The following is a 25,095-nucleotide window of genomic DNA, read 5'->3' on the forward strand; positions in this document are numbered from 1 at the left end:
TTAACTAATAAATTTTTTTTAGCATGCTATTATTAGCATATCTTTAGTGTTCTTAGATTGGTATCAAAACTCTTGACTTTGAAAATTTCATGGAATCGAAGGACCTTAAAATATAATTTTCGTCCAAATACACAAATACACAAAAATTTAAACTCAAGAAGCGGGGACCAGGAATTGATTTTCGAACTTTAGTATCTTGGCAAAAACGTCTTAGAATTGATCGTAGATTACGAGTTGGGGCTGCCATTCTTTGTGAAAAATCGATGCACCCTACTTTACATTATTAGCTGGTTTGCGGTTGGTTTACATATCTGGAACATCCTTCGAAAATAGCTTTTTATACGGTTTTCTTGCAGATTTCCTAGCATTTTTTGTTTTAAAATGTAATAAAATTGATATAGCTTTTAAAAGCCTAAAGAGTTGACAGCACTGATCTCATGTTTTTGCTCTCGCTCTCTCTCTCTCTCTCTCTCTCTTTACACTCACTATCTCCCACGCTCTCGCGCTGAAGTTTATCTAAGGAACTGACGGATCTCCAGCTGAGCTTTAAACTTAACCGTTATGCGGCTTCTGCTTTCGATCTGCAAATTATTTATAACGCAACCTTTTTTCGACTGACCCTAAAACTATTTGGCAATACAAACAAACACACACACAAGCGTGCTATTTTTTTTTTTTTTGGTATTTATTATTATTTTTCTATTACCTAAGCTGATGATTTTTCAGTTTTTATAGTTTGTCAGTCTGCAAAAATAATAATGACAGCAAAAAAGGGGGGGAAAAACACTAAACAGCATTAAAATAATGCAAAATTACAATAAAAGAAAACAAAAAAAAAAGTCATCCGATTGGTGGTGAATTGCATGCCCCACACACCCCCTCACCAAAAGGTTCTCTTCAGTCGTAATTGAACTTTTAGCAAATAATTTTTGATAAAAACGCAAAGATAAGTGCGGGCTGTTTATCGATATGGCAACACTGTTGGGATGAGGTGACATTATGGCACCACTCGATACACACACACACACACAAACACAGCTGTCAAGTTCGTACCACAATAATAAAACCGCCTCAAGCCACTAGTCATGGTCACCCTAAAGCTGGGAGGCAGCTCAAAACCACAACAGCAACTTAACAACAACAACAGCAACTCAACAACAACTAGAGTTGCAATCATTGCTTTGTCTAACTTTTTATCTGATACCCTGTAATCATAAAAGCGAAAGAAACGCGCTTGTGTATCTATAAAAATTTTGACAAATAATATCTACTAAACATAACGAGATTAAGCAGGCCAAACTGAAAGACCAAAATTGGGAATAATGTTGATATTATAGTTAAAAATATTTATAATTGAGGTTGAAGAATATTTTTGAAAGAGGATTGAATTAAACTCATAGAAAATCTTAGCTACTCTTTCCAATATTAATGAAGTAGAATTCTATTTATTTTTTAACTCGCAATGTTTTTTTTCCCCAATTTTCTGATATTTGTCCTATGATAGAATTTTAAATTTTTGAAAGAGTTTTGAATTTAACGCATTGAAAATCTTAGCTACTCTTTTCAATATTAATGAAGTAGAATTGTATAAATTTTTTAACTCGCAATGTTTTTTTTTTCCAATTTTCTGATTTAATATGCAAAATTTTTATTTCCTTTTCAATTCTATCCTTATTTTTGGTTCTTAAAATTGTATTCTTCGTTTTTTTTTTGTACAAAAAATATTCGAAAATTATACTAGAGTTATCTGTGCATAAGAACTCAGTTAGTAAATGAGCTCTGTATATTAAATTTGTTTTTTTTACCTTAGGGCGTAAGACGTTTATGAATTATGTTACCAGCAAATACTATATAAGATAACCCACACAACATGATTATAGTATCTGTTCACATTTGTGCAGATTAAGTTTTAGCAACTTTGTAAAAAAAAAATGGACATACAGGGTATTTGCCAGTCGAGCACTCTTGTTATAGCACATGCTTTGTTTTAATGTGGGGCGTCACTTTCAAGGGGCGTTTTGTTTTGTTTAATAGTCTCATTAAAAAATATATTATTTTATCTATCTAGGCACTAAACATAAAAGTATGAAATTAAAAAAATAAATTAAGAAAAATGATGAGGATGAAGATGAAGTTGAAGAAAAGCTCAGACATTGACACAATTGTGGTTTATCATGATTCGAAGATGACAAAGAAAATGCGAGATAGAGAAAATTAAGAGAAATCGCTGTGAAAACCGTTGCATTTTTCCGCATTGTCAAGTTTAGATAGAGTCACTATATACGTCACATTGAGAGGGCCTTGCGTAAGACGCAATCGTTAGACGACAAAAGCTACCGAAATTAACTTTAATCTTTGTACCCGCTGACAAAATCATATGACTAATACCTTCCAGGTGTTACCACAACAACATACATATGCTGTACAGTGTACACCTGGCTAATGAATCAAACAAATTATGATATGAACATACATAGTATAAGCCAACCAATAAAAAAAAAAAAAAAAATACACACCCACCTGTTTAGCTATCTATATAGCTATAGAACGAACAGGTGGTCGATCTGACACAGTCCCGTATAGTTGATAATACCTAATGAATTTCCAATTGAGACCCGGAAGAATCGCATGACGAATCAACGTAGCGTCGTGCAGTAATTGAGCATTCTATAAGTAATCAATGCGATCTGTGTATCTATATTACTAATGAACTTTAAGATTAAAGCCAAGCAGATCTGGAAAGTTATGGATGTATCGAGTTCCGTTTTAGATTTATGGAAATTTATATAACTTGTGAACTCAAAGAACAAAGATTTAATAGGATTTAGGCCAGGCAAATCTGGAAAATAAATGATAAATCGAACCATTTTTTATTTTTGGAAATCAGGATTATCTCGGTTATTCCGGTCAGAAACTGGCAAGCCTTTCTCAAAAAATTTAAATATATATAAGAAGAAAACTGGCTGATCTTTTTCAAATGACAATTATATTTTTTATTTATCCAAGAAATGAGATACAAACATAAACACATACATCATACCATATTACGGTTTATTAACATATATTTTCTATATATCATACGATACCTTAAGAAACAGAGAGTGCATTTTGCTGTCAAGCTGTGAAAAATTTGATTAATGTATCTAAGGATTGATTTTGAAAAGTCTTGTATATAAGAATTCAATTTAATTCCAAAACGTGATACTAAGTTGGTTTTGAAAATGTTCCATGATTTATTTAGACATCAAAAGATAATACAGCTTTTTGCAATGCAATATTGTAGTTCATAGATAGTTGAATTCAAATAATTGGTAAACTATACATTTTCATAGAGGTCATATGAAAACAATCCGAAAAGTATGCTATGCAGTTTTCATTACTTTTAGGTCAAAATCAAAAAATCAGAATTCAAAATACTATTGAACCGCCGATTTAATTGAACAAATATGTTATTATTTTGATCGATCAGTAGCTGATGGGACTTGTCTTTGGCAAAAGACCACCCAGTTTTCTTATGACATATCTATTTTCATGCGCAACAAAATAAGATTTCAAAATTAATGACAATAAATACGTATAACATGTATATAAAAATCTGTATGTACAAATTTTATTGGTTATATTATGTGTAGTAAAAACAGTTCGGGGCTTTTATAAGAAAGTTGTGAACAAGATTATTCAGTAAGCCGACCATTTAATGCCATAATAGATGAAAAATATTAAACTTATTTTAAACAATATAAAGCTTTGTTTCTATATAATTGTTTCTAGTTAGCTAATAGATATAGCCTCTGTTAGAGTACTATAAAAACAAGACAACAAATGTTGATGACGAATGAGTTTCTTAATCAACTGAACTCGGTCTTTGGCTCTTAAATTGACGCAGGCAAAACTCCTGGTCTATATATAGGTACATCCAGCGATATGATGGTGGGGTCTTTTAAATCACAGCATAACATATACAATACATATATATATATATATATATATGTAAACAATATTCTTGATACCAACACTTGAGATGGAAAGATAGATGTATAATCCAATCTGTTTGTGTTTTTGTTTTAGAGTAGAAAATTACGTAGATGATCCAATCAGTAGAATGTGTCAAGTGATAGCAATGATTGAGATTTGTTTTGTTTTGTTTTATTTCATTGAGCTTAATTCCCAATCTGATGACCTACTCGTTCTAGAATAATCAGTTTTTACGTATATATGCTGATCGAGTCAAGGAAAAAAAAAAACACAATAGAAATGGAAGAAGGTGAGTAAAAAGAAAATAAATGTATATTTCTCTTATGAAATATTAAAATATTGAGAGAAACAAACGCAGATTTAAACGTGAATATGTAAAAAACATATTCCGATTGTATAAATTATAAATAATAATACCATGTAATTATTTAGAGCACACTCTTTATAATACCCAAACAGCTGCCCATTTCAAGTCCATTAACGGCAACTGGTCACTTTTGTGATGATGATGATGATGATTAGTCTTTATCATATCATTATCATATCAATTATAGACTTACCTCGAGTGCTTCCGTTTCGCATTGTCGCCTATAGCACCGGTTGTGGCAAGTTGTGTTAACCTGTGAAAAGCAGATGACAATTAACAAACACTTGCTATACATAAAATTTTATGTTTTCATATTGAATCACTTTTAAAAGAAAATAAGTTTTACATTATGTGTTTTGAAACACATACTAAATTTTGAAAGTTAAATTTCAAATACTTGAGATTAAAATTTGTTTGAAGGTAATTAAGCATATATTTAGATAAACACACTTAAACACAAAAACAAACTTCTTTGTAAGAACTATAATTACAACAAATTAAATTTTTAAAATTATATTTTTAAATTACTATAAAACAACAAAGTTTATTTTAGTATTTAAGTATTTTCATATGTTAAATATCAATTGCTAACAGAATATATTTTGAAATGGGTTCGTCATAGTTTGGTGCCACTGTGCGAACCTTGACACCGACAGGTACAAAGTCAAAGGTTGCGCTTTGCACTGTCATAATTCACAATTACACAATCAGAAGGAAGCCCCAGTATGCGTGTAAATGTGTGCACATACATACATATGTGAGCGTGGTGTGGTGTGGTGTGGTGGGTTGAGGTGGGCTGGGCAAAGGTGAGCTGCAGGCAGCAGCAATAAACAAGCAAACAAACAAACAACAAGAAGATTCAGCGGACACAGGCAAATGCCGCTTCTTCTTCTTGCTCACAAGCCGACAGCGTCACACGCACACATCAAACATGCAAACACACACAGAGAGAGAGCAAAAGAGAACGAGAGTAAATGAAAGGCTGAGGGGGAGGGGGGGGCACACTCACCTTGCTTTCGCATTCGCACACAGATTTTTGCCAAATTTTCGCAATAGTTTTACATGCTGTTGCGTTTGATACAAATTTTCCAGACACTTTTTGCACTTTTTGTGAATTGTTGTTGTTGCTTTTGTGCGTGCGCTTTAACTTATGCTTTCGCTTTCGCTTATGCTTTTGATATTGTTTTTCTTCTCACACTTGCACTCTCACTCACAGAACAAATGCTTAAATGCCGCACAAAAACAAAACGATTTTCTCTCGTTTTCAATTTGTTTGCTTTTTGTTATAATCGAAATAGAATTCGCGAAATATTTGTATTTAAAATTATCTTGTTTTGTCAACAACAAATAAATGGAAAATAAAGCCGTTGCTGCTGCTGCTTCTGCTTCTAGCTCTGTTTTTACTCTGCTGTCTATGCGGCATTATGACATTCACAGCAGCAGTACCGTTAGCATGCAGCGACGTCGCGTCGCAGCTGTCGCTGCCTCTGCCTCTGCTGCTGCCTGGTGGTGAATTTTGTGCGGGAGAACTGCTACAGTGGGCGCAAATGTAAGCTTGCAAGCAACCCCCAAAACACAGTGAAACAAACACACACACACATTTCGCAACAACAAAACAAAACAAACTTTTATGTGAGTACAACTGTATATCTTGTTTTTGTTGCTTATGTTCTGCTAGAAAAAAAAGTGTTAGAAAGCAGCCGCCATTTAAAGACAGCTTAGCAAAGAGAGAGAGAGTGCGGAACAAAATACCCCATTGTTGTCAAGAACGTCAGCATGCATACGCGAGCAGCGCAGCAAAGAGTATGAAAATAGAAAAGGTGAATATAGTACATACAGTGACTTAAATCTTATTTCGTGCAGTGGTATAGTTAAACTATTAAATTTTTAAACTTTCTAACATATCAAAAATATTTAAATGCAGTTCTATGACAGCAGTTTTTATATATTATATAGTTATTCTATTTTTGTAAATAGCCCTTGAAACTAATTAATATTGATTTGTTAAAAAATGCACATATGTACATATATTTTTTTTATAAATAAAAAGCCTCACTCTTTTTTTTATTTTCTTACAGCTGCTCTTTAAACAAAGATATACAAATTTTAATTACTAAATATTAAAGACAAATTTGTAAATTTATTGCTTTGTCAACTAAATTAGTTGCCAAACTGTACAAATGGCGAGCCTCGCTCAGATGCTGCTTCTGTGGCCGGCATTTTGTCTCACGCTCTCTCGTGAGAGAAGTTAGGCTTTTATTGCCGCAATCTGCGCATGCACACACACATACATATGAGCCTACATACATGTACGATTATGTGGGAGGTCAGGAGCACCTTGCTTATGCTGCAGACGCTGCGTACCCGGTGGCCCAAGCCGTGGGCTGAGCTCCTGCCATGGCAGCGCTGCCTCTTATGCATGTGTGAGCAAACAGTTAGTTTAACAAGTGTTTTGACAATATCAAAAATTTTCACAATTTTTTTTTCCAAATAAATTTCTTTTTTTGTTTTTATTGTAAATGGTTAACAATTCAATTTTAAAATTTAATTAATTTTGAATTATGAAATAAGAAGTTGGCTAAAAGTGAAAACTTGAGATTAAAAATTTTCAAAATTTCATTAAAAAAATTTTTTTAACATGATTAATTATATTTAAATGCAGAATACCTTGAGAGTCCAAACCATGATCAAAATGACATTCCCCTTAAAAATCGGTTAGCTTTTGACAAAGTTATGGAAGTCTGAAATTGGACAAACCTTGGACCAGGCAACATTTCAAGTCAAAATTTTTGTCCAATTTCCCATGATTTTTTACAATAAAATGAAAGGTCTCAGAATCAAGTTTAAAGTGTTGCTTTATACTAAATACGACATAAGGAGTTGATTCAAAGTGAAAGCTTGAAATTTAAAATTTTCAAATTTCGAAATTTCAAAGGGGGGACCCTTAGCATCAAACCCATAATCTAAGGGAAAATTTTTTTTTTTAATTTTTTTAAATTAATAAAATTCGAAGAAAAAGTGAATTGAGAGTCCAGCTTTGCATTAAAATCGAAATCAAGATATAAAGGATAAATTGTTCTTAACAAAATTTATAAAATTCAGAGGCCAGTCCCGGTATTCCCTAAATTTTAGTTTTTTTTTAAATTAAAAAAAAAAACAGATTTGTGAATATTTATTTTGTCCAAATACTTTCTTGAATAACTGTATGTGGGATTGTTGTTGTTGTGGGCGCGTCTGTGAGATGCACGCGTGATGTCATCGACTATCGTGTGCCCCCTACTAAGTTTTACATTAATTATATTATAGTGCTTTAATTAATGACTACAAATGACTGGACATAAAGTAAATTTACACACTGTTAATCGCACGTATACATTTACATACACATACATACAGTGACTCTCGCCACAACACTGAAATATTTTAATGAATTTATCTTTTAATGGGAAATATATATTTATAAAAATTAAATTTGTATAATTATTGCTAAAACTAAAGCAAAGTATTTTTATTTTATTTTTTAAATAAATTGTAAGTCAAGTAAGCAATAAAAACAAAACATAGCCTGTGACCCACTGTACATACACATGTGCGTCATTTATATTTGTGCGCGTGACTCCCGACGATCACAACGTGTGCTCATCTCTAACGCAAAAGAAAAGCAAAGAATGGCAAAACGTGAAAGGTCAAGCTCATTAGTTGCCGCTAGTGATGTAAAAGTTGCGCAGTGCCATCTATCGGCTGTCAGCCGCAACTAATCACATGGCTTCCACTGTGAGCATGTGTATTGGATTGTATGTTTACATTTGGAATGCATTTGTTTATTGTGCAAACGAAAACAAAAACGAAAAAGAAAAGTTCATGCTATAAATTAATTGGCAACTAGGCGGATAAAGTACAAACATTTATAGTGTAGAGAGGTGTTGCCAAAAATGTAATAGATGGACTAATAGTTACATAGATAAACAAAACGAATTGCAATGTAATTGTAAATGTAAAGCAACAACAGCAATTACTTGCAAATGTTAGTGTCATGACCCAGCAGAAAGAGGGAGACAGCAATTGGAGCGTAATACGATCTACATAAGAGAAATGAGGTCAACTCTTGCACGCTTTGATCTCAAGTTTGCATCTCACTCGCACTCTCACACACTTCAACAGGTTAGAGCTTTGTTTTACTTCTGAAAGTGAGAGCTCTCTCTCTCTCTCTCTGTCTGACTTACCGTTCATCGCTGGCGCTTAAGCCCACCGACGCTGTCGTCACCTTGAGCGTCTGTCGCAGCAGCGAACCCAAAACGCTGCGCGTCGCTGTCGACTTTTTGCCACTGTTGTTGTTGTTGTGGCTGCTTTGACAGCGACTGCGAGTGGGATCTGTGTTGCAGCGCGGCCGAAATATCTCATTGAGCTGCGTCGGTCGCGGTGGACGCTTACGCAGCGGCAATGGCGACGGCGACGTCGACTGCGACGCCGACGGCTGTTCGCTCTCGTCCTGCGACGGGGTCAATGAATTCGCCCGGCCTCTGGTGCGGCGACACGGCGAAGCTGAGCGACTGGTCATTCTGCTGCTGCTGCGCTGCGACTGCGACGGCGACGGCGACAGTGACTGCGACTGCGACAGCTGTTCGTCCACGTGCTCATATGGACTAAGATAATTCATGCTTTATTATTGATCCTTAGTACTTTTGTATTTTGTTAATTTTTGCGTAACGGTAAATCACAGCACAGGTTGCTGTTGTGAGCGCAGGTAATCAACGAATGTCGACTGTTTTTGGGCTCCTCTTGCGCCCAGGGCTTCGTTCAGTTGACTCGAGTGCCATTCGAATGTTTGCAAAAACAAAAAAAATAAAAGAAAAGCTTTTGCATGCCAAAAAGACACCCCCACCCCCAACCCCCACCCTTACACCCTCACACTCATTATCGAATTGACAAGAATATTGGCAAGCAAATGGCCATAAAAAACATACACCAACCGTAAAATGCGCTAATAACATTTTGTTGACGACATTTGAATACTCTTTTTTTTACAACATAATATACATGTTATATACCAAGCATATTAGAATGCACCGATTTGTATTAGCCTAAGAAATTTAAAATTGTTAACCCAAATTCGTTATCTACGATCAATTCTTAAATGTTTTCACCGAGAAACCATAGTTTAAAATCAATTCCAATTCCCTGATTTTAGAATTGAAAAATGTATGTCTTTGAAATTTTTAGCAGGTTATTATTAGCTTATCCTTAGTGTTTTTATTCCGATCCTGACTAGATTGCTAATAAAACTTTTGTTAGGGCCAGAACTTTTAAAATATTTTCGTCTACGTAAGCACTAAAAATACAAAGATTTTTAACTCAAAGTGCGGGGACCAGGAATTCATTTTAGAACTATGGTTTCTTGATGAAAGCTTCTTAAAATTAACCGTAGATTACGAATATCGGTTAAAATTTTTTTTGAAACAATTAAATCTATGCACCTTTATCTACATTGAATCAATTTTTTCCAAAACTTTATTAAAAGCCAAGTATTTAGATTTTATATAAATTTACGAATTACACTTACCACATCTACCAATAATTCTATTTTAGTGTGTAAATAGCTACAGTAGTTAGATTTTATATAAAATTCTTAAGCATATATAGACAAGCTAAAATTTTATTCATCATTGGGTTGCTCAAGTCAGAATATCTTTAATACAATGTATAAATCGCATTTATAAACATGATGAGATATGTTGATAGAAAAACGGAACTTATTAAATAAAAGGAAAATGTACCTTGAATTGTAGGATGCTGTTTGTATAAAATCCTTTCAAATAAGTTTATGCCTCACTTTTAAACGTTGCAAAGTTCATCACAAATCTACAACACTCTTGACAAGGTTATGAATGAAAGAGTATGATGAGTGAAAGCGACGACAAAGAAGCAACATAAATAAAAAGAGACTACTACAGTAGAAAGATACGACAATAGGCATAGCGACAGCTTTGACTAAAGAATTGTCCTCGACCTCTATTTACCTCTATTTCCTACCTGAGTGGGGGTTAGGAGAATTATCTACGTCAGTGGCATATTTATGGATTAACTTTTGGTGTGGAGCTGTGAAAATGGGTTGATTAAAATATGAAGAAATTTTGGACACCAATAATATATTATCTTCCTGTTTCGCCTTCCTATTATATATGGCTTACTTTGATAGTTATAGGTGTAGGTATTTTTGAAAAGCTAGCGACGCATCATGTTTGTATATTTCAATTGGAAATTTTACAAGTCTCGTAATAATTTGTTAAAAATAATATGAAAATTTGAGCTCAAAGTCTTTAGCCATTGGGTAAGTGAAATATTGCTAATATTATGAAGAAGAATGAAGTTAAACTTTCGCAGAATGGATCGCGTGTTGAATGTGAATGGAACCCAGGTGATGAATACAGTTGCAAATGGAAAGTTTCTGGATTTTATTATAAGTGCATCCACACAGCTCTTCAAATGGCTGCTAAGCATCTGTTGCAGTTATGTGGATCCCGAAAATATGCTACAATACATGGATTAACAGATAAAAGATCCTATCTATAAAAGATTAAAGATCGTATCTATAAAAGAGACCATTAATATGAAAGAGACCATAGTGAATACTTGGGTTCCATTCTCAAGATTGTTGGAAAAAGCGCCATTCCAGTTCTTCTATCTTCTTCCATCTATGTATAGAGAAGTATATATATTATAATAAAAGACTTTGATTATATTTTTTATTATATTACTTTATTTGCCATTCTTTACTAATTCATGTTAAATTTCGTGCTAATTATTTTTATATTTATTATTTGGTTTGTTTATTTTTCGTTCTATTTGGTTAATGGGAATCTCGTTTATCTTGTTCTTTATGTATTTTCTCAAGCAAAATTCAATAGATCCATTCACTGGTAAATTTGTCATTCAGTTTGGCCCAGATTTTGTCTCTCTCTTTTTTTTCTGGCCGCTGTGCATATAAGGCTGCTCGCATATCATATTATGGGGTTAATCAAACTATGGATAGCACTAACGATATTTTATGTTTACGAGAAAACGTAGCAAGTCTATCGATAGCTTGATAACCCTCATATCTAATATAATATATATCATGTAATCAATAAATATAATAATTTGTTCACATTTATATTCAGATAGTTAATGCATTAGTAATAAATATTGTTTTTATTCGAATTTTTCATTTGATTTTTGCATTAGGTCAAAATACGTTTTTTTTTGTACTCAATTATCGAAAAACCGAAACAACAATTTTTGATTTCAATATTTTCAAAAATTACTCGTATATCATTATTATAGTAAGTATTATAATTTGGGGGAGTTTTTTAACTAATCGGAAATTGGGCTTGATAAATTGCTATAAGTTATGTGGAAACTATTGATTTTCGATAAGTATTACTTGTTGTATGAATAGCGGTGCATGAATAGAATTCTTTAGGATTATAATATATGTATATATATTAATAATATAAAGTTATATATATCGGGTAATACTTATCTAGCAAACAAAACTAGCAATGTCTTAAAAGTTTTACAATTTTCGCGTAGCTATCACATGAATATATCTAGGAAAACCAATTGACGCCGTCTTTTTCTAGGGGGAGAAAGAGGAAGGAAAGATTTTGGCGTGGGGATTATCAACTTAGGACGGAAATAGAAACTTGATTAAACTAAAATGAACTTAAGCCTTATATCGCTATAGTCAAATATCACAACATCACATATACATAAGTACATATATTATAAACGGTAATCGATAAACGATCGATAATAATCGTAGGCAATCGTATTAAGTACGAGCATATATATATATATATATATAGATTTATTTATATGGCATATATGGGCACGCTTTGCTTTTCTCTTTCTAAAACTCTTAATTTTCTGATACTTTCACTATTGATGGGGGCACAACTGTCGGTATTTCAGATTCAGACTTAACCTTCTAAAATATCTACGTTTAGATGAATGTGAATGTGTATGTGATCAGGAACCAAATTAGTGTCAATTTTCTAAGACGCAATACTCTAGAAATACCATAGAAAATAGTAGAAAAGTATCTTGTATCTGCATTTGATGGTCTATCATAAAAATATTTAGAAAAAACATTAGCTAGAGTCGATATTGTTTAAATAGTTGGTTAGACTAGGTTGAACCGTAGTAGTATGATAGTGGAGGGTGGGGGAGGGAGAGGAAGGGGTTACAATATTACGTGGTTCTCGTCTAATTGTTAGAGTATCTTTTTAGCTAAATTGTATAAGTATTATATTCATATCATATCATGCTGTATTCCATGCCTAAGTAAACAACCTTCAACAATATTTCCTGCATTCCGTTAATTGTGCTTGAGATTTGCTATCTCTTTCTTTCTTTACTCTCTCTCTCTCTCTATCTCTTTTCATTCTTTATCTGGTTTATATCTATAAGATAAAACAGTTAAACATTCAATAATTGTAATGTATTCTTTAACTTTTCTTCATATTGTTTTTTTTTTCTTTTTTTTTTTTTATTTGGTACAATCGATTTCAACTTTGCCCCGAGACAAAACCAACTCTACAGATCCCAAATGGGTTATAAATAGTACTGATATGTAAATACCAAATATTTTTTTGAAGATCTGTAAGGTTTGTTCGCTCTGAACTCAGTTTACAATGAGAAATATTTAGCTAACTTTTGTATTTGGTATCATTTATCGTTTTCAAAGTACAATAGAACTTTCAATTGGAGATTCCGAATAAAACGTTGTTGTCTTCGCATACGTATTTTGTAATTCTTATTTCGTTTCGAATACCAGATAATATGAAATTTATTTGATTAGCATTATATCTTAGTATATAGTTGTGCATTTTTAGTTAGTCACATTGAGAAATCATAATATCAGCTATATAAAATTAATAGAGTATGTAAAGCTGATACTTGAATACCCTTGCAGAGTGTATTATAATCTAAACTGGACTTTCGGAAAAGCTATGAAGCTGGAATTTGATAGGGCTGATTCTTTTAGGATTGTCGGAATCGTACAGATCGGTTGACTATATCATGTAGTTGCTATGGTAACGATCGGTCGTTCCGCTGGAAAACCTTATAGAACATCTGAAAAATGGGAATTCTCTGTAAAATATGTTTCTTCAACGATTTTGTATCATACGAGAATCTAAAGATATCCGAATTGGACTTCCAGTAACGTTATTTCACTGGAATTTGATAAAACTTTGTCTAACAGGGTCAAATTTAAGTTATTTTGAATGGGCAACTTTCGAAAACTGTTAGAAAATGTTTCTAAACGAATTTCTAGTCGTTATTATATACCATCTGCAAGGGTATTTTATTCCACGCGTTTGCCCAAAGTTTAATTATTTCATGGTGTTTCGGAATTAGCATTTCTTTATGAATTGTAGTCTAAACATTTGCACGCTTCAAACATTTGCAACAATTAAGTAAAATGCAATAATTATAATAATTATCAAGTCAGCTTTTCATATCCGTTAATTGTTGTTAATTAACTATGACAGTCAGATTAACTTGAAGTTAATTTACTTAGTTAAATTATTTAATAATCATATTTTGTTATTTACTTATTTATCAATATTGAGATTTCGTTTTCATTTGACTTCAGTCTACACTGAGTATGTCTTGCTGGCTTTTCAGCAAATTATAGGGTATGTTTTTTGGAGACTAGAAACAAGTTTAAACAAGTTTGTAACATATAAAGCTGCTCGACTATGAGTATACCCTGTACTATGCACATTTAAACAAAAGACTTGGCTTTTTTTTTTTGCTGAAGTTCATAAAGTACAGGGTATTAAGCTATGAGTGTATGTGTTTGCAACAAAAAGGCAATAGGTAAAAAGGCGTTTTGCTTATGTACAGCGTTTAAATCTAAACTAAGATAGTTATTAACTAAAACTTAAACTTTAAAAAAGAAATGCTTAAACAATAATTACAAATAATGCAGTTAGTTTTGACTAGAGAGGGATTAGCGGGTATGGGAGCCATGGATGGGGAAGTCTTACAAATTAGTTTGTGCCGATGCGGCAGTGGTACCAGCTGCTGTGGAGCTGGTACCAGCTGTACCACCACCGTTAGCTGTTGCACCCGACGGTGCATTACAGCCCACTGCGGCGCCAATGCCACTTATGCCCCCACCGCTGGCTGTGTGCATGGAGAGACCATGTTGCATGCCCATTCCCGTCAAGAGTTCATGCTCCGTCTTGGCCTGACGCAACCAGTTGCGTAAGTCGCGTGTACGCTCCACCAAACTGGTCGTATAGTTGACCGCCCTGGGACTCTGGGAGACAATGGTATTGGCTGCCAATATGGCACCACCCATGGAACTGTGCATGCGTCCGGCGGCCAATTGACGATATGTTTCCAGCCGATCGGCGAGTGTGGGTATCGATTGCGGTGCATGTACGGCGGTACCGGTACCACCACTCATGCTATGACCGGCGCTGCTCGACTGCAGCGGAGGCACTGCAGCGGCTGTCGAGGATTGCTGGCTGAGCATGTGCGACCAGCTGAGCTCATTGGGCGATATCATGGGCATGGACATGCCCATGGATAAGCTAGTCAAGGCATGATGTGATGCCGTTGCTGCTGGTTGTTGTTGCTGTTGTTGTTGCTGCTGCTGTTTCTGACTGAGTATATCGAGTATTTCACGGATTTCGGCATTGAGAATTTCCAAATTTTGTATGCATTCATTGGACTCCTGCTGAAAGTATTCCTTGCGCTTGTGCAGATCCGCGCCGCTGGCAAAATCCGTGCTGCTAAAACCCGAACTGGAATGCGAGGAGAGATCACTTAAGGTGGTGGCATCATCCTTGGGTTCCTGCTCCAATGCCGTGGGCTTCTCCTTCTCATAGATGCGCAATAGACTCTGTTCCAAGTGGCGCAAACGTATCACCTTCTCGCCGAGCAATGCACGTGTCCGGTGCAGATTCACCTCCATTTCGGTGAGCTCCTTCTCCTCCTGGATGAGCTGATCCAGGGAATGACGCGGTGCGGCCAAGGCAATGCTCTTGTGACGCTGTTTAATCTCACGTTGTCTGGCACGAAAATTGGTGCGTTGTGTTCGCAGCGATTCCTTGGCTCGACGCACTGAATCCCGCTCCAAGTGTATGCGATGCTTGAAGAATTCCAGCTCCGAGCCGACCACAGAGCCAACAACCGCCGCATGCTCGTTGGAAATGTCCGTGAAGGGATAACGCAGATGATAGGTCGTATCCAGCGTATGCTCCGGAAACTGATCCTCCAGATCCTCCAGCTTCTGCAGCTGATGCCGCAGATTCTCCACGGGCGTGCAGGGTCGCTCCAGCTGCTTGTAGTTATTCGAATTATCCGAATTGAGACGCGATGTGGAGGCGGATTTGGTGCGGGAGAAGAGTTTCTTGCGTGGCGGCGGTGCCAAGGATTTATTAATGTTGTTGTTGTTGTTGTTCTCCTGATTGCACTGCTGAGCCACTGCCTCCGAATCGGAGTTGCCATTGTCACTGAGCACCACCGCCGAGGCGGAGGCGGGCGTGGGCGTGGCCGTGGGCGTTGGTGTGGGCGCGGCCAAATAGCGTCCTTTGCTATAATTATTCGATATGGTTGTATCCGATTGACTCAACGAGGTGTTTGCATCATCCTGCAGCTGCAGTTGCTTGATATACTTGCTGGCTATGCCCGGCTTGCTGCTCAGATGCGTCTTGGGCGGCACAGGTGGACGCACCTTGGCAGCGGCTCCCTGACTAACAGTTGCTCCGGCGCCAGCGCCTGCTCCTGCTCCTGCTGTACCCAGACTGATGCCAGCGGTTGCCTGCTCCGAGTAGCTCAAGGAACGATTATCGCTGTTGCCAATGGAAGGCTTCTGTGAAATGGATCGCTCCGTTTCCGAGCCGGTTGTAGTGTTCGTATTGGTATTGGTGTTGTTGTGATGGTGTGTGTGATGTGTGTGGTGTGTGTGTGCGTGTTGTTGCATGGCTTGCGCCTCACGACGTCGACTGCGTCGCTCCAGCGACAATTTGACATCGGTTTTGAGCCGCACATACTTCTCCTTGAGACAACGATACTTATCCTCGAGCAAACGCTTCTCACAGCGCACTTTCTCATACAGACGCTCCTCGCCATTGTCGCGCAGACGCTGCTTCTCCAGCTCCAGCTCATGGGCCAGCTTATCCCGCATCTGATTGAGTTTGGCGGCATGTTCCCGCCTCAAAATCTCCTGTTCACTGCGCAAATCCCGTTCGAGTTCGTGCAGCAATTCGGCGTGATTGGTTTGCAGCGTGGCCATGCGTGTCTTGTGCTCACTGACCACCTGGGCGCGCTTCGCCTGCAACTGATGCTCCAGCTGGACACGGTACTCCTCCAGCTGCACCTCGAATGCCTCCTCCAGCTGATGTTGGTGCGAGGTCAAGCGCAGATCGTATTCATGCCGCAAACTCTTCAAGCGCGCCTCGTGCTCCCGCTTAATGCTCTCCATGTCCTGTTGCAACTGTTGCAGGGCCGCTGCCTCATTGAGCACCTCGCTCGTGGTGCTCGCCGTGCTGCTGTTATCCTTTTGCTTGAGCAGACCCACCAGCTTGCTGGCCATCTTCAGGGAGCGCAGTCCCAGCTTATCGGTGGCCATTTGTGCCGCTTGAGCGGATTTGCGCTGCAGTTGCTCCAGCTCGTGACTGTGCTTGCGTCCCAGCTCGTCGAGATCAAAGGGATTGTTGTCATGCAGCGATTCCTGCTCCGATTTATTAATGATGAAACTGCGCACCGAGCTGCCTTTGGAATCCGAGTCGGTATCCTCATAGAGCGGCTTTACGGTGGCGCTCTCTTTCAGCTTGTCCAGGTAACTGCTAGCAGTGGTTCCTGCTGCGGTACCCACTCCTATTCCTATTCCCATTCCTATTCCCACTCCTCCTGCTGCGCCCGCTTCCTGCTTGCACTGCTCCAATTCGGCTGCCTTTAGCATTTGTATTGTCTGCGCTTTGGGCAGATTTATGATTCTTATGGATTTGTTATTGGCATCGCTTATAAATGGATTTAGACTGCACATGCCTTCCATGGCATCCGGATCCAAGACATCCTCATCCCAGACATCATCATCATCATCATCCTCCTCATTGTCATCCTCATCGTTATCCTCAGCCACATCCTCCTCATTGGCCCCCCGTTCCGCCTCCTCCTCCTCCTCCTCGTCATCGGAATTGATGCTCAATTCAGGACTCTGATTGACTTTGTTATGCGCATTATCCTCAGTCTCTGGTGAGCTTCTCATGCGTATCGTTTCCGTCAGATTAAAGCGTACGCTCTTCTTGTCCTCACCCACAGCCACAGCAGCGTCCTCATCCCGCTCCCGCTCCCGTTCCCGTTCCCGATCGAAACGACGTCGCATGTCCGTCAAACTGGAGTCCCTTAAAATGCCCTTGACACCATGTGTTCCTTGACTCTGCAACTCTATTGCAGGCGTTGTTGTTGCTCCAGTTGTTGCTGTTAATGGCTGTTGTTGCTGCTGCTCCAAGTGACGTCGGGACTTGAGGAACATGGCTCCCGTGCCGGACAATTGAAAGGCGCCTTTACGTTGCGTTGTTGGCTCCAACGTTGGCTCCATTTGACTCATTGCAGCTGCTGTCGTCGTCGCCGGCTGTCCAAATTTCATGGCCAAGCTGATTTGTGCATTGGTTTTGGCCACCTCGAAACGTGTATTCTTCACCGGCTGAAAAATGGGTCCAAAGTTTTTGCTACGCGATTCCAAAAATCGACTAACGCCGCCACTGAAACCACTTGGACCCGGAAAACTATTTGTTGGCAAGTTGGCTGCTGTTGTTCCCGTTGTTGCTGTTGCTGTTGTTGTTTTAGCCAATGTACCCGGCTGATGACTGCTGCCATTGTTTAGGGGTGAACTCATGTCGTCCAGCAGCTCATCCGTGCCCTGCATGCTGCGTATTCCCGAATCCAGCTGCGACACGTCATCCGAGTTATCAATTATGGGCGTGGCAGCTCCAGCTGCTCCAGTTGTCTGCAGCTTTTGACGCGTCTGCTCCACAAGATCACGATACACTGCGTCCAATGGATGATCCCACTGCGATTGCTTCGTTCGCGTATTGTAATAGTAATGTCCGCTCTTTTCCTCCGAATAACTAAAATATATATATATATTTTTTTTTCTTCTTTTTTTTGATAAATTTTTTAAGCCAAACTTACCAAATTTTCCACTCGGCCGGCAATGCGGCCATAAGTCCTTCCTTGGCCAGATAAAGTAAGTGTGTCTCCTTGCTCGGCTCAATGCCAATTAACGTGGCATAATCGTTAATCTCTGCAAACGAAACAATTTCATAAACAATTTTATTAAAAATGTTTTAAAATTTCTTTTTTTTTTTATTATAAAAGTGACAGGAGTAAAAAATAAATGCAGAGATTGTCAAAGTATTATTTTTGACTCGGTTTGCTTTCTCAATATTTTTTATAAATTGGTACCAAAACTAGTCGAAAATCTAGACAATATTAATTATTTAAAAACTGGGCTATAAACCTTTTGCAGAGTTTGTTTTAAATTAAGCACTTAGCTGAGAAAAGTTCAAAATGTTGAGCAATATTTCCAATTTTATGGCTTATTCGAAAGCGATTGCAAAGAGAGTCTGATCTTTTTAGCTATCGACTACTCTTTTAAAAGGCGGCATGATATTTTACAAAGAAATAAAACACATCAGAATCAAAGAACTGGATATAAAGACGAGCATTTTAAATTTTATTTTTTTTTGCAACTATTATTATTATTATTATCAACTAGTACTTTTAATTAAAAGAGTATTACATTTATTTGTTCAATTAAAATTATATTTTTAATTAAATTATAAATAAATTATAATTTTGTTTTTATTAAGTACCATGTAATTTTTGTAATACAACTTATAATGATTAAGGACCTTATTTAATTGAAAAATAGCTATTAAAATAGTCGAAGCTAAAGTGAAGCTTTTATTACCAACGTTTTCATTAAAAACAAAGTTTGTCAGGGTATTTCAACAATACAAACCAACCGAAAACCAACCAATAACCGATTTTTGGCTGCTTTTCGTTTAATTTACACTTCTGAAACTCTCCTGAGTAACTTGTTCCAATTGCCAATTGAGCAGTTAATTTTGTGCTTTTTAATATGAATTTTATTTTTACTTGCCGTCTGGAATAAATCTTTGGTTCAAAAGAAGTGCCAATCAGGCTGTAAATATTTTGATTCCTAGTAAGTCTTTGCGTACCTTTTGATTTCTAAATAGAACTAAAGCTTCTTGCCTTTTGCTCGTTTCGCTGGAATATTTTGCTCGACTTTTGTCGAGCTGTTCCACTTAAATGTTTGTGTTGCACTACAAAAAAAAAAAAACATAAATACAGAAGATGTTGACGTTCAATGGACCGTTTCTTTTCAATGGACCGTTTTTTTTCATTAAAAAAAAAATCTCTCGAGGCAATTTTCTAGCTTAAATCACAAATCTGAAAGTCGCAAGCCTAATCTCAAACTGAAACTGAAACTAAATGCTTAAAAATTCCATTTCGTTGTGCAAACATTGGTCATAATAGGCAACGATAAAGAGAGAGAGCGAGAGAGAGAGAGAGAAAGCCGGGCTAAGAACGTGGCAGCGGCTTTGTTGACGTGGCCTGCATTTTGCATTACGAATACGAATACGAATACGCTTATTGATTTCAGCAGAAACAGCTCAACCACCGCAACCACTGAACCACCAATTGACACTAGAGTCAACTTGCCACCACGAGGTATGTGCCGCATTAAAATTCTCGAATTTGGATTCGTTTTCGTATTCGTATCTTAAGCAGCGGTCAGCGTTTCCCTGGGCAACGAACAATCACCACAAAAACTTGTTGTTTTTGCCAAGTTGCAATACCCTGTAAATTTTACATACATTGGATATGCTCCTTTGTAGACTAATTCAACAAAAAAAAACTGTTTACAATGAGAAATTTATTGAAAACTACATTGATTTCGTTAAAATGTTACCAAATATATTCATCAATCTGAACTAACTATCTGAACTCAGCACTCCGTGGGTAAATCTTGCTGAAACTTGGTACAGCTGTTACTTATAAGGTTAATTAAAAGATTTGTTGAAATCAGTCGAATTGGATGACCATTCTGACAGCTGTGTTGGAAACAAACAATAGAAAAGAGAATTTTTTATGCTGAAATTACATAATTCATTGTTTTTTGGAGTCAATTTGAAGCTATGTCAAAACCAGACGGATCTAATGACTGTAACTTGTTTGTATCAATGGCAATGACAGTTTTGATATAAAACTGACATTCTTCTTTATAAAGAAATGGTATAAGGATTTTTCTTAAGAAAGTCTTACCATATTTAAAGAGAAAAAAAATGTGTGCTGGGAATTTAAACTGCGTTTTTACTTATGCTATTGAATTTGAACTGCGTTTTGGCCCACGCACTTCAATAGGGTGATTCTCTTAAGGGAAATACGTCGTCATAGCGAACACATACACGCTTAAACACACTCACACACTCAAGCACACCCACACACGTCTGGTTTGGAGCTGGTTGCCAGGTCCAGTCACTTGACAACTTGACAGTTTCAACTGAAAACGATGAAATGCAAAGGCTTGTCAACAGTTTCAAAGTTCCAAGTACTAACTACCCACCTCTCTCTCTCTCTCTCTCTTTATGTATAGTTCCAGTTCCGGAACAGCTGTTGCTGTAACCTCAACCCCCATCCCTACCCCTGCCCCAACGTGAAACCAAACCCTGAACCGAAAGCGGGACCACAGAAAAAACAACCACCCATTTGGTTGGGTACACAAAGTGTTGCAAGTTGACCCATTAAACGAACGCTGAAGGACAACACGCTAAACGTATTAAATAACAAACCCCAAGGACCAAGAATATATAATATGGTACATAAATACTATACGTATATATATATAATATAATTAATAGCATAACATCTCATATTTAGATATCTTATAATCACATTTTCATTTCCGACCACATTTCAAGGAAATGCAACAAATGTGCCAGGCGAACTGTAGCTGCTACAGTGGAGCTTGCTTAAGAGCAACTACTCATAAAAGTAAATCAAGTGAAATGTCTAAATTGCTTTCAAAGTTAAAGGAGCATATATTTTATAATTAATATGGACTTTTTTTTTAACGATTTTTAACATCCTTATTAAAAACTTTTCAATTTTCAATGATTTATCATCTATAAATATTTATAAATACAACCCTACTGACTAATTTTGCATTCTTCTTGCAATCTATCATCGATTTCTGAGCTATCTTTCAATTTACTTGAATAAAATAAAGCATATCTGAGACGTGTGTCATAGCGTAGTTTCACTGTATTGACTTAATCGAACGGAACTTGTCTCCCTCTGTCTGTTACAGACATTTCTGCAAGCTTCTGACGCATTTTATGGCAAAGTCTATAGATAGATAGATTCTATATTTAACTTATTATTTACTTTATTATATTTATAGATTTATATGGCTATTTTTAGAAAGAATCAATTTAGGGCTTGGTTAATAGACGTCTATACATAAATTTCAAGTTTACTATATCGATACTTCACCAAAGTGTTAGCACTCAATCTTTTAAAGTTTGCAGAAGACATAATGAAGCTATGATAGATTTGTATCTGATGAACAGTTTAAGCAAAAAAAAACTCAAAATAGGTCAGGGACTTACTGGGTTTTAGGGAAAATCGAAGGTAAGCAAGCGAAAATCTTGGTAAGGAAAGCTTATACGTATTAAGGTTACAGTTTCTATTTATTTTGGATTTTTACATCGGTTTCGTGATGGTTTCCGGAATTTTTCGGTTTCAAAATACCGTCATGAGTTCAATGCAAAACTAAAATATTACTTTTAAAAATTTTAAAAAATAATGCTAACAAAAAATTTTCGATTTAAAAAAAGATGTAAGATGGTAAGGTCAAAATTTAAAATTAAAATCAAAAGTGGTTTGAAAACGATGATTGCACCTAACATAAATAACATAATTGCATTTAATGCTTGATTGAACCAACAGTAAATGTAATATAAAACCTGAATCGGTTACTAATCGGTTATTTCGGTTTGAACTATATCGGTTTTCCGGTCTCGGTAAAATATAATAAAAAAGGTGTAATAAAAATGTGCTGTTACGGTTAAGGTTTCAATCGGTTAATACCGGTTAAAGGTGACGTTTTCGATAAGGGTCAATATCTTTATGTTTTTGTTTTTGTGAATGACTTACCGTCTGAAGATGGAAGACAGGCTTCATCGAATACCTCCTCGCATATTACCGATGCGGTGGCCGAGGGTGGGGAGGTGTAGCCCAATCTTTTGGCTGTTGTCATTGCCGTTGGAGTTGTTGCCGGTGTTGTGGCCAGCGATGGAGTTGCCGACGAGTTGCTTGTGGTTGCCATAGCTCCACCTCCTCCTCCACTGACTCCTGCTCCTTTTTATGCTCCTTTTCTACTACTTTTTTTACTACTTTTTTTGCTCCTCTATTTTTAGTTTGATTAGTTTGTATTAAGCTTTATTTGCTGCTTGATTAGTGTTGACTAGTGTCGCCGTTAGATGTCGCTAGCGTTGCATAATTGTTGAGCATCCTTTCATCAATACATGTGTGTGTGTGTGTGTAAGTTTGTGTGTGCAAGTGTGTGTGTGTATCTTAACCGGCAGCAAGTCAAAAATGCAGCAGATAAAAATAAAGGCGTCAATCGAATCCCGAATGTTGGCTGACCTAAAAAAAGAAGAGCAAAAAAGATAGAAAGCAGAACAACAACAACAGATGAAGAAGCAGATGCAAAAAGGAAAACGGATAACTGTAAGAAAACGTTGCACGAGTTGCATAGTCATGGGTGGTGGAGGAGGGGGGGTGGTAAGGAGTCATGGAAGGGGGAGGGGGATGCCTTTGCTTGGCAACAGTAAATACACACACACACACAAACACATTTTAAATCTTAGTTGTTGTTTTTTCTGCATTTTTGCAAATGTAACAAATTTACACACACACACACACACATGCGTACAATTTGTATGCGCAATGGGACAACAACAAAATGTTAACGGTGTAACTAACGGTACTCGTATTGATTTTTCACTTGAATTTAATTTATGCGTTGGCAGCACAAATACACTTGCACTTTACACGCACACATTTTGCACAAACACTTTGCCAACAACAATTCCAGTGAATTATAAGGATTCAAACAAAAAAATAAAACAATTAAACAAGTTCAATTATAAAATCTCACTTAAACTTTACACACATACATTAACGTGCAACAACAATATAAAAAAAAAACAAACTATTGCACTATTTGTAACAAACTTTCAAGTGTGTGTGGGTGTATGTTAATATTACTAAAAAAAATATATAAATAATTTAAATTTAAACCGACCGATTCCTGCTGCCGTCGTCTTCGGCTTTTCAGTGGGAATTGTTGCCAACTTAACAGTGCTGCCAGCTTTTTACAGGAAAAGTTAGCTGTTTATGCGGGGCTGCCACCTGTCACAAAAGGTTGGTGCCAGAAACAAATTTACGATCTGGCAAATCGTACTATTTTAGTTGAATTGCCAAAAATAGTAGAACAGAGGAAAACAAACTTTTACTAAATATTTCTCAATTTTATCTTTAGTAAATCTTAAATGTTAGTAAGAATTTTGTCGAACTTGGGGCTTAATTAAATTAATCTTAGCTGCACAAATTCATCCTTTGAAGCACAACGAACTCGCACCATTCATAAAAAAGTTCGACTTCATTTAATCTAATTTCGAACTAAAATTTTTCATTTAATTGTTAATTTCATGCAAACTAATCGCTTAAAAAGCTAACAAAAATGTAACTGCGAGCTGTCTGAAGATTTTAAAATGAACTGTTAACGTATTGTTAAATTGCATTGAAAGCAACTGCTGTAACAGCTGCACAGCTGCTGTTAAGTGTTCGTTCAAGTTCGTTGAGTGAGCAACCTGAACGGGTGTGTGTCTCAACTAGCATGTTAGCTTATTCACATGCGTCGCTAAGTTTCGTTGAGTTAAAGCTAATTAAATGTGAAGCATTCTTATAGGCGCAAAATTTAAATACTGTTGATATTTTTCAAAAAGACTTAATTAACGTGTGTAATAATTGTGTATGACTATAGTCCGTAAAAAGTCGGATGCTTATTTGGATTTTCCCCTGTTACTGCGAAATGTGAAACAGCAAGAACGACAATTGTTAATTAATAATGCAGAAAAAAAAAGAAAAATAGGAATGTGAAAAACTATGTTGTGTTATATTTCGTGTAAATTACAAATAACACTATACATTTTTGCATATTATTTAGCATTTAACATTTGAATAATGCCATTAGGTAAATGCCATCCATAAATTTTATGCCTGTTGCCCCCGGGGCAGGGATTACGTGTAAATCAATGCCAATAAATCCATTATGCGGATCGTATCGATCGAATCGCTTTCGATCCCATCCCAATGCACATCGCACATCTCACAACGCAAATTGCACATTGCACGTTCTAGTGATGACAAAAGTGTCGTGACACGGAGAAAAATTAAATTCTTGCCAGAAACGGTTACTGTTACGGGTGTAATTACGCCTATGATTAAAACTACAGCTACAGTTATGTGTCTGTCAGCTGATAATATTCAATATACTAACAAATATAGTGGGATTAAATTGAAATTTTAAATATTATTTTAGATCATCTAGAAACAAATTTAAAATTAGTTACTCTCATTTAATATTTCATATTAAA

At 36.6% G+C, this 25,095-nt stretch overlaps 2 protein-coding genes and 2 long non-coding RNA genes across 6 annotated transcripts in view; 1 reads left to right on the forward strand and 3 right to left on the reverse strand.

Moving 5' to 3' along the window:
* LOC117780297 (GRAM domain-containing protein 2B-like) overlaps positions 1–8,684 on the reverse strand; it is a 42,711-nt gene extending 34,027 nt beyond the window's left edge. Inside the window, exons 1-2 of one of the 3 annotated variants that reach the window (XM_034616787.1) lie at positions 8,566–8,684; positions 4,536–4,595 (exon numbers count right to left, since the gene is read on the reverse strand). The gene's annotated coding sequence lies outside the window, so the exon portion shown is untranslated. Of the gene's footprint in view, positions 1–4,535; positions 4,596–5,351; positions 5,571–8,565 lie in introns of those variants that run through there. The other 2 variants (XM_034616779.1, XM_034616812.1) reach the window with 2 other exon arrangements.
* Positions 8,685–10,579: 1,895 nt separating this feature from the next.
* LOC117784502 lies at positions 10,580–11,082 on the forward strand. The gene is made up of 2 exons (XR_004617427.1): positions 10,580–10,670; positions 10,724–11,082. It is a non-coding gene; the product is annotated as an uncharacterized LOC117784502 (long non-coding RNA).
* A 3,100-nt stretch (positions 11,083–14,182) lies between these two features.
* Positions 14,183–22,793, reverse strand: LOC117785155. Its single transcript, XM_034623064.1, has 3 exons — positions 22,589–22,793; positions 18,536–18,647; positions 14,183–18,471 (listed from the first exon to the last, which is right to left on the reverse strand). The coding sequence occupies exons 1-3, from the start codon at positions 22,758–22,760 to the stop codon at positions 14,373–14,375; spliced, it is 4,383 nt and encodes a 1,460-aa protein (XP_034478955.1). The 5' UTR covers positions 22,761–22,793; the 3' UTR covers positions 14,183–14,372.
* A 58-nt stretch (positions 22,794–22,851) lies between these two features.
* Positions 22,852–23,783, reverse strand: LOC117793409. Its single transcript, XR_004618265.1, has 2 exons — positions 23,742–23,783; positions 22,852–23,080 (listed from the first exon to the last, which is right to left on the reverse strand). It is a non-coding gene; the product is annotated as an uncharacterized LOC117793409 (long non-coding RNA).
* Between the last annotated feature and the right edge of the window lie 1,312 nt (positions 23,784–25,095).

Source organism: Drosophila innubila, chromosome X (assembly GCF_004354385.1).
Source record: "Drosophila innubila isolate TH190305 chromosome X, UK_Dinn_1.0, whole genome shotgun sequence".
Taxonomy (NCBI): domain Eukaryota; kingdom Metazoa; phylum Arthropoda; class Insecta; order Diptera; family Drosophilidae; genus Drosophila; species Drosophila innubila.

Excerpts from the sequence above, each read along its gene's own strand:
- LOC117785155 (XM_034623064.1), bottom strand. The coding sequence starts at position 22,760 with ATGGCAACCACAAGCAACTCGTCGGCAACTCCATCGCTGGCCACAACA. Across the intron at positions 18,648-22,588 it reads CTGTCTTCCATCTTCAGACG|AGATTAACGATTATGCCACG; the intron begins GTAAGTCATTCA and ends TTTCGTTTGCAG. Across the intron at positions 18,472-18,535 it reads CCGGCCGAGTGGAAAATTTG|TTATTCGGAGGAAAAGAGCG; the intron begins GTAAGTTTGGCT and ends TATATATTTTAG.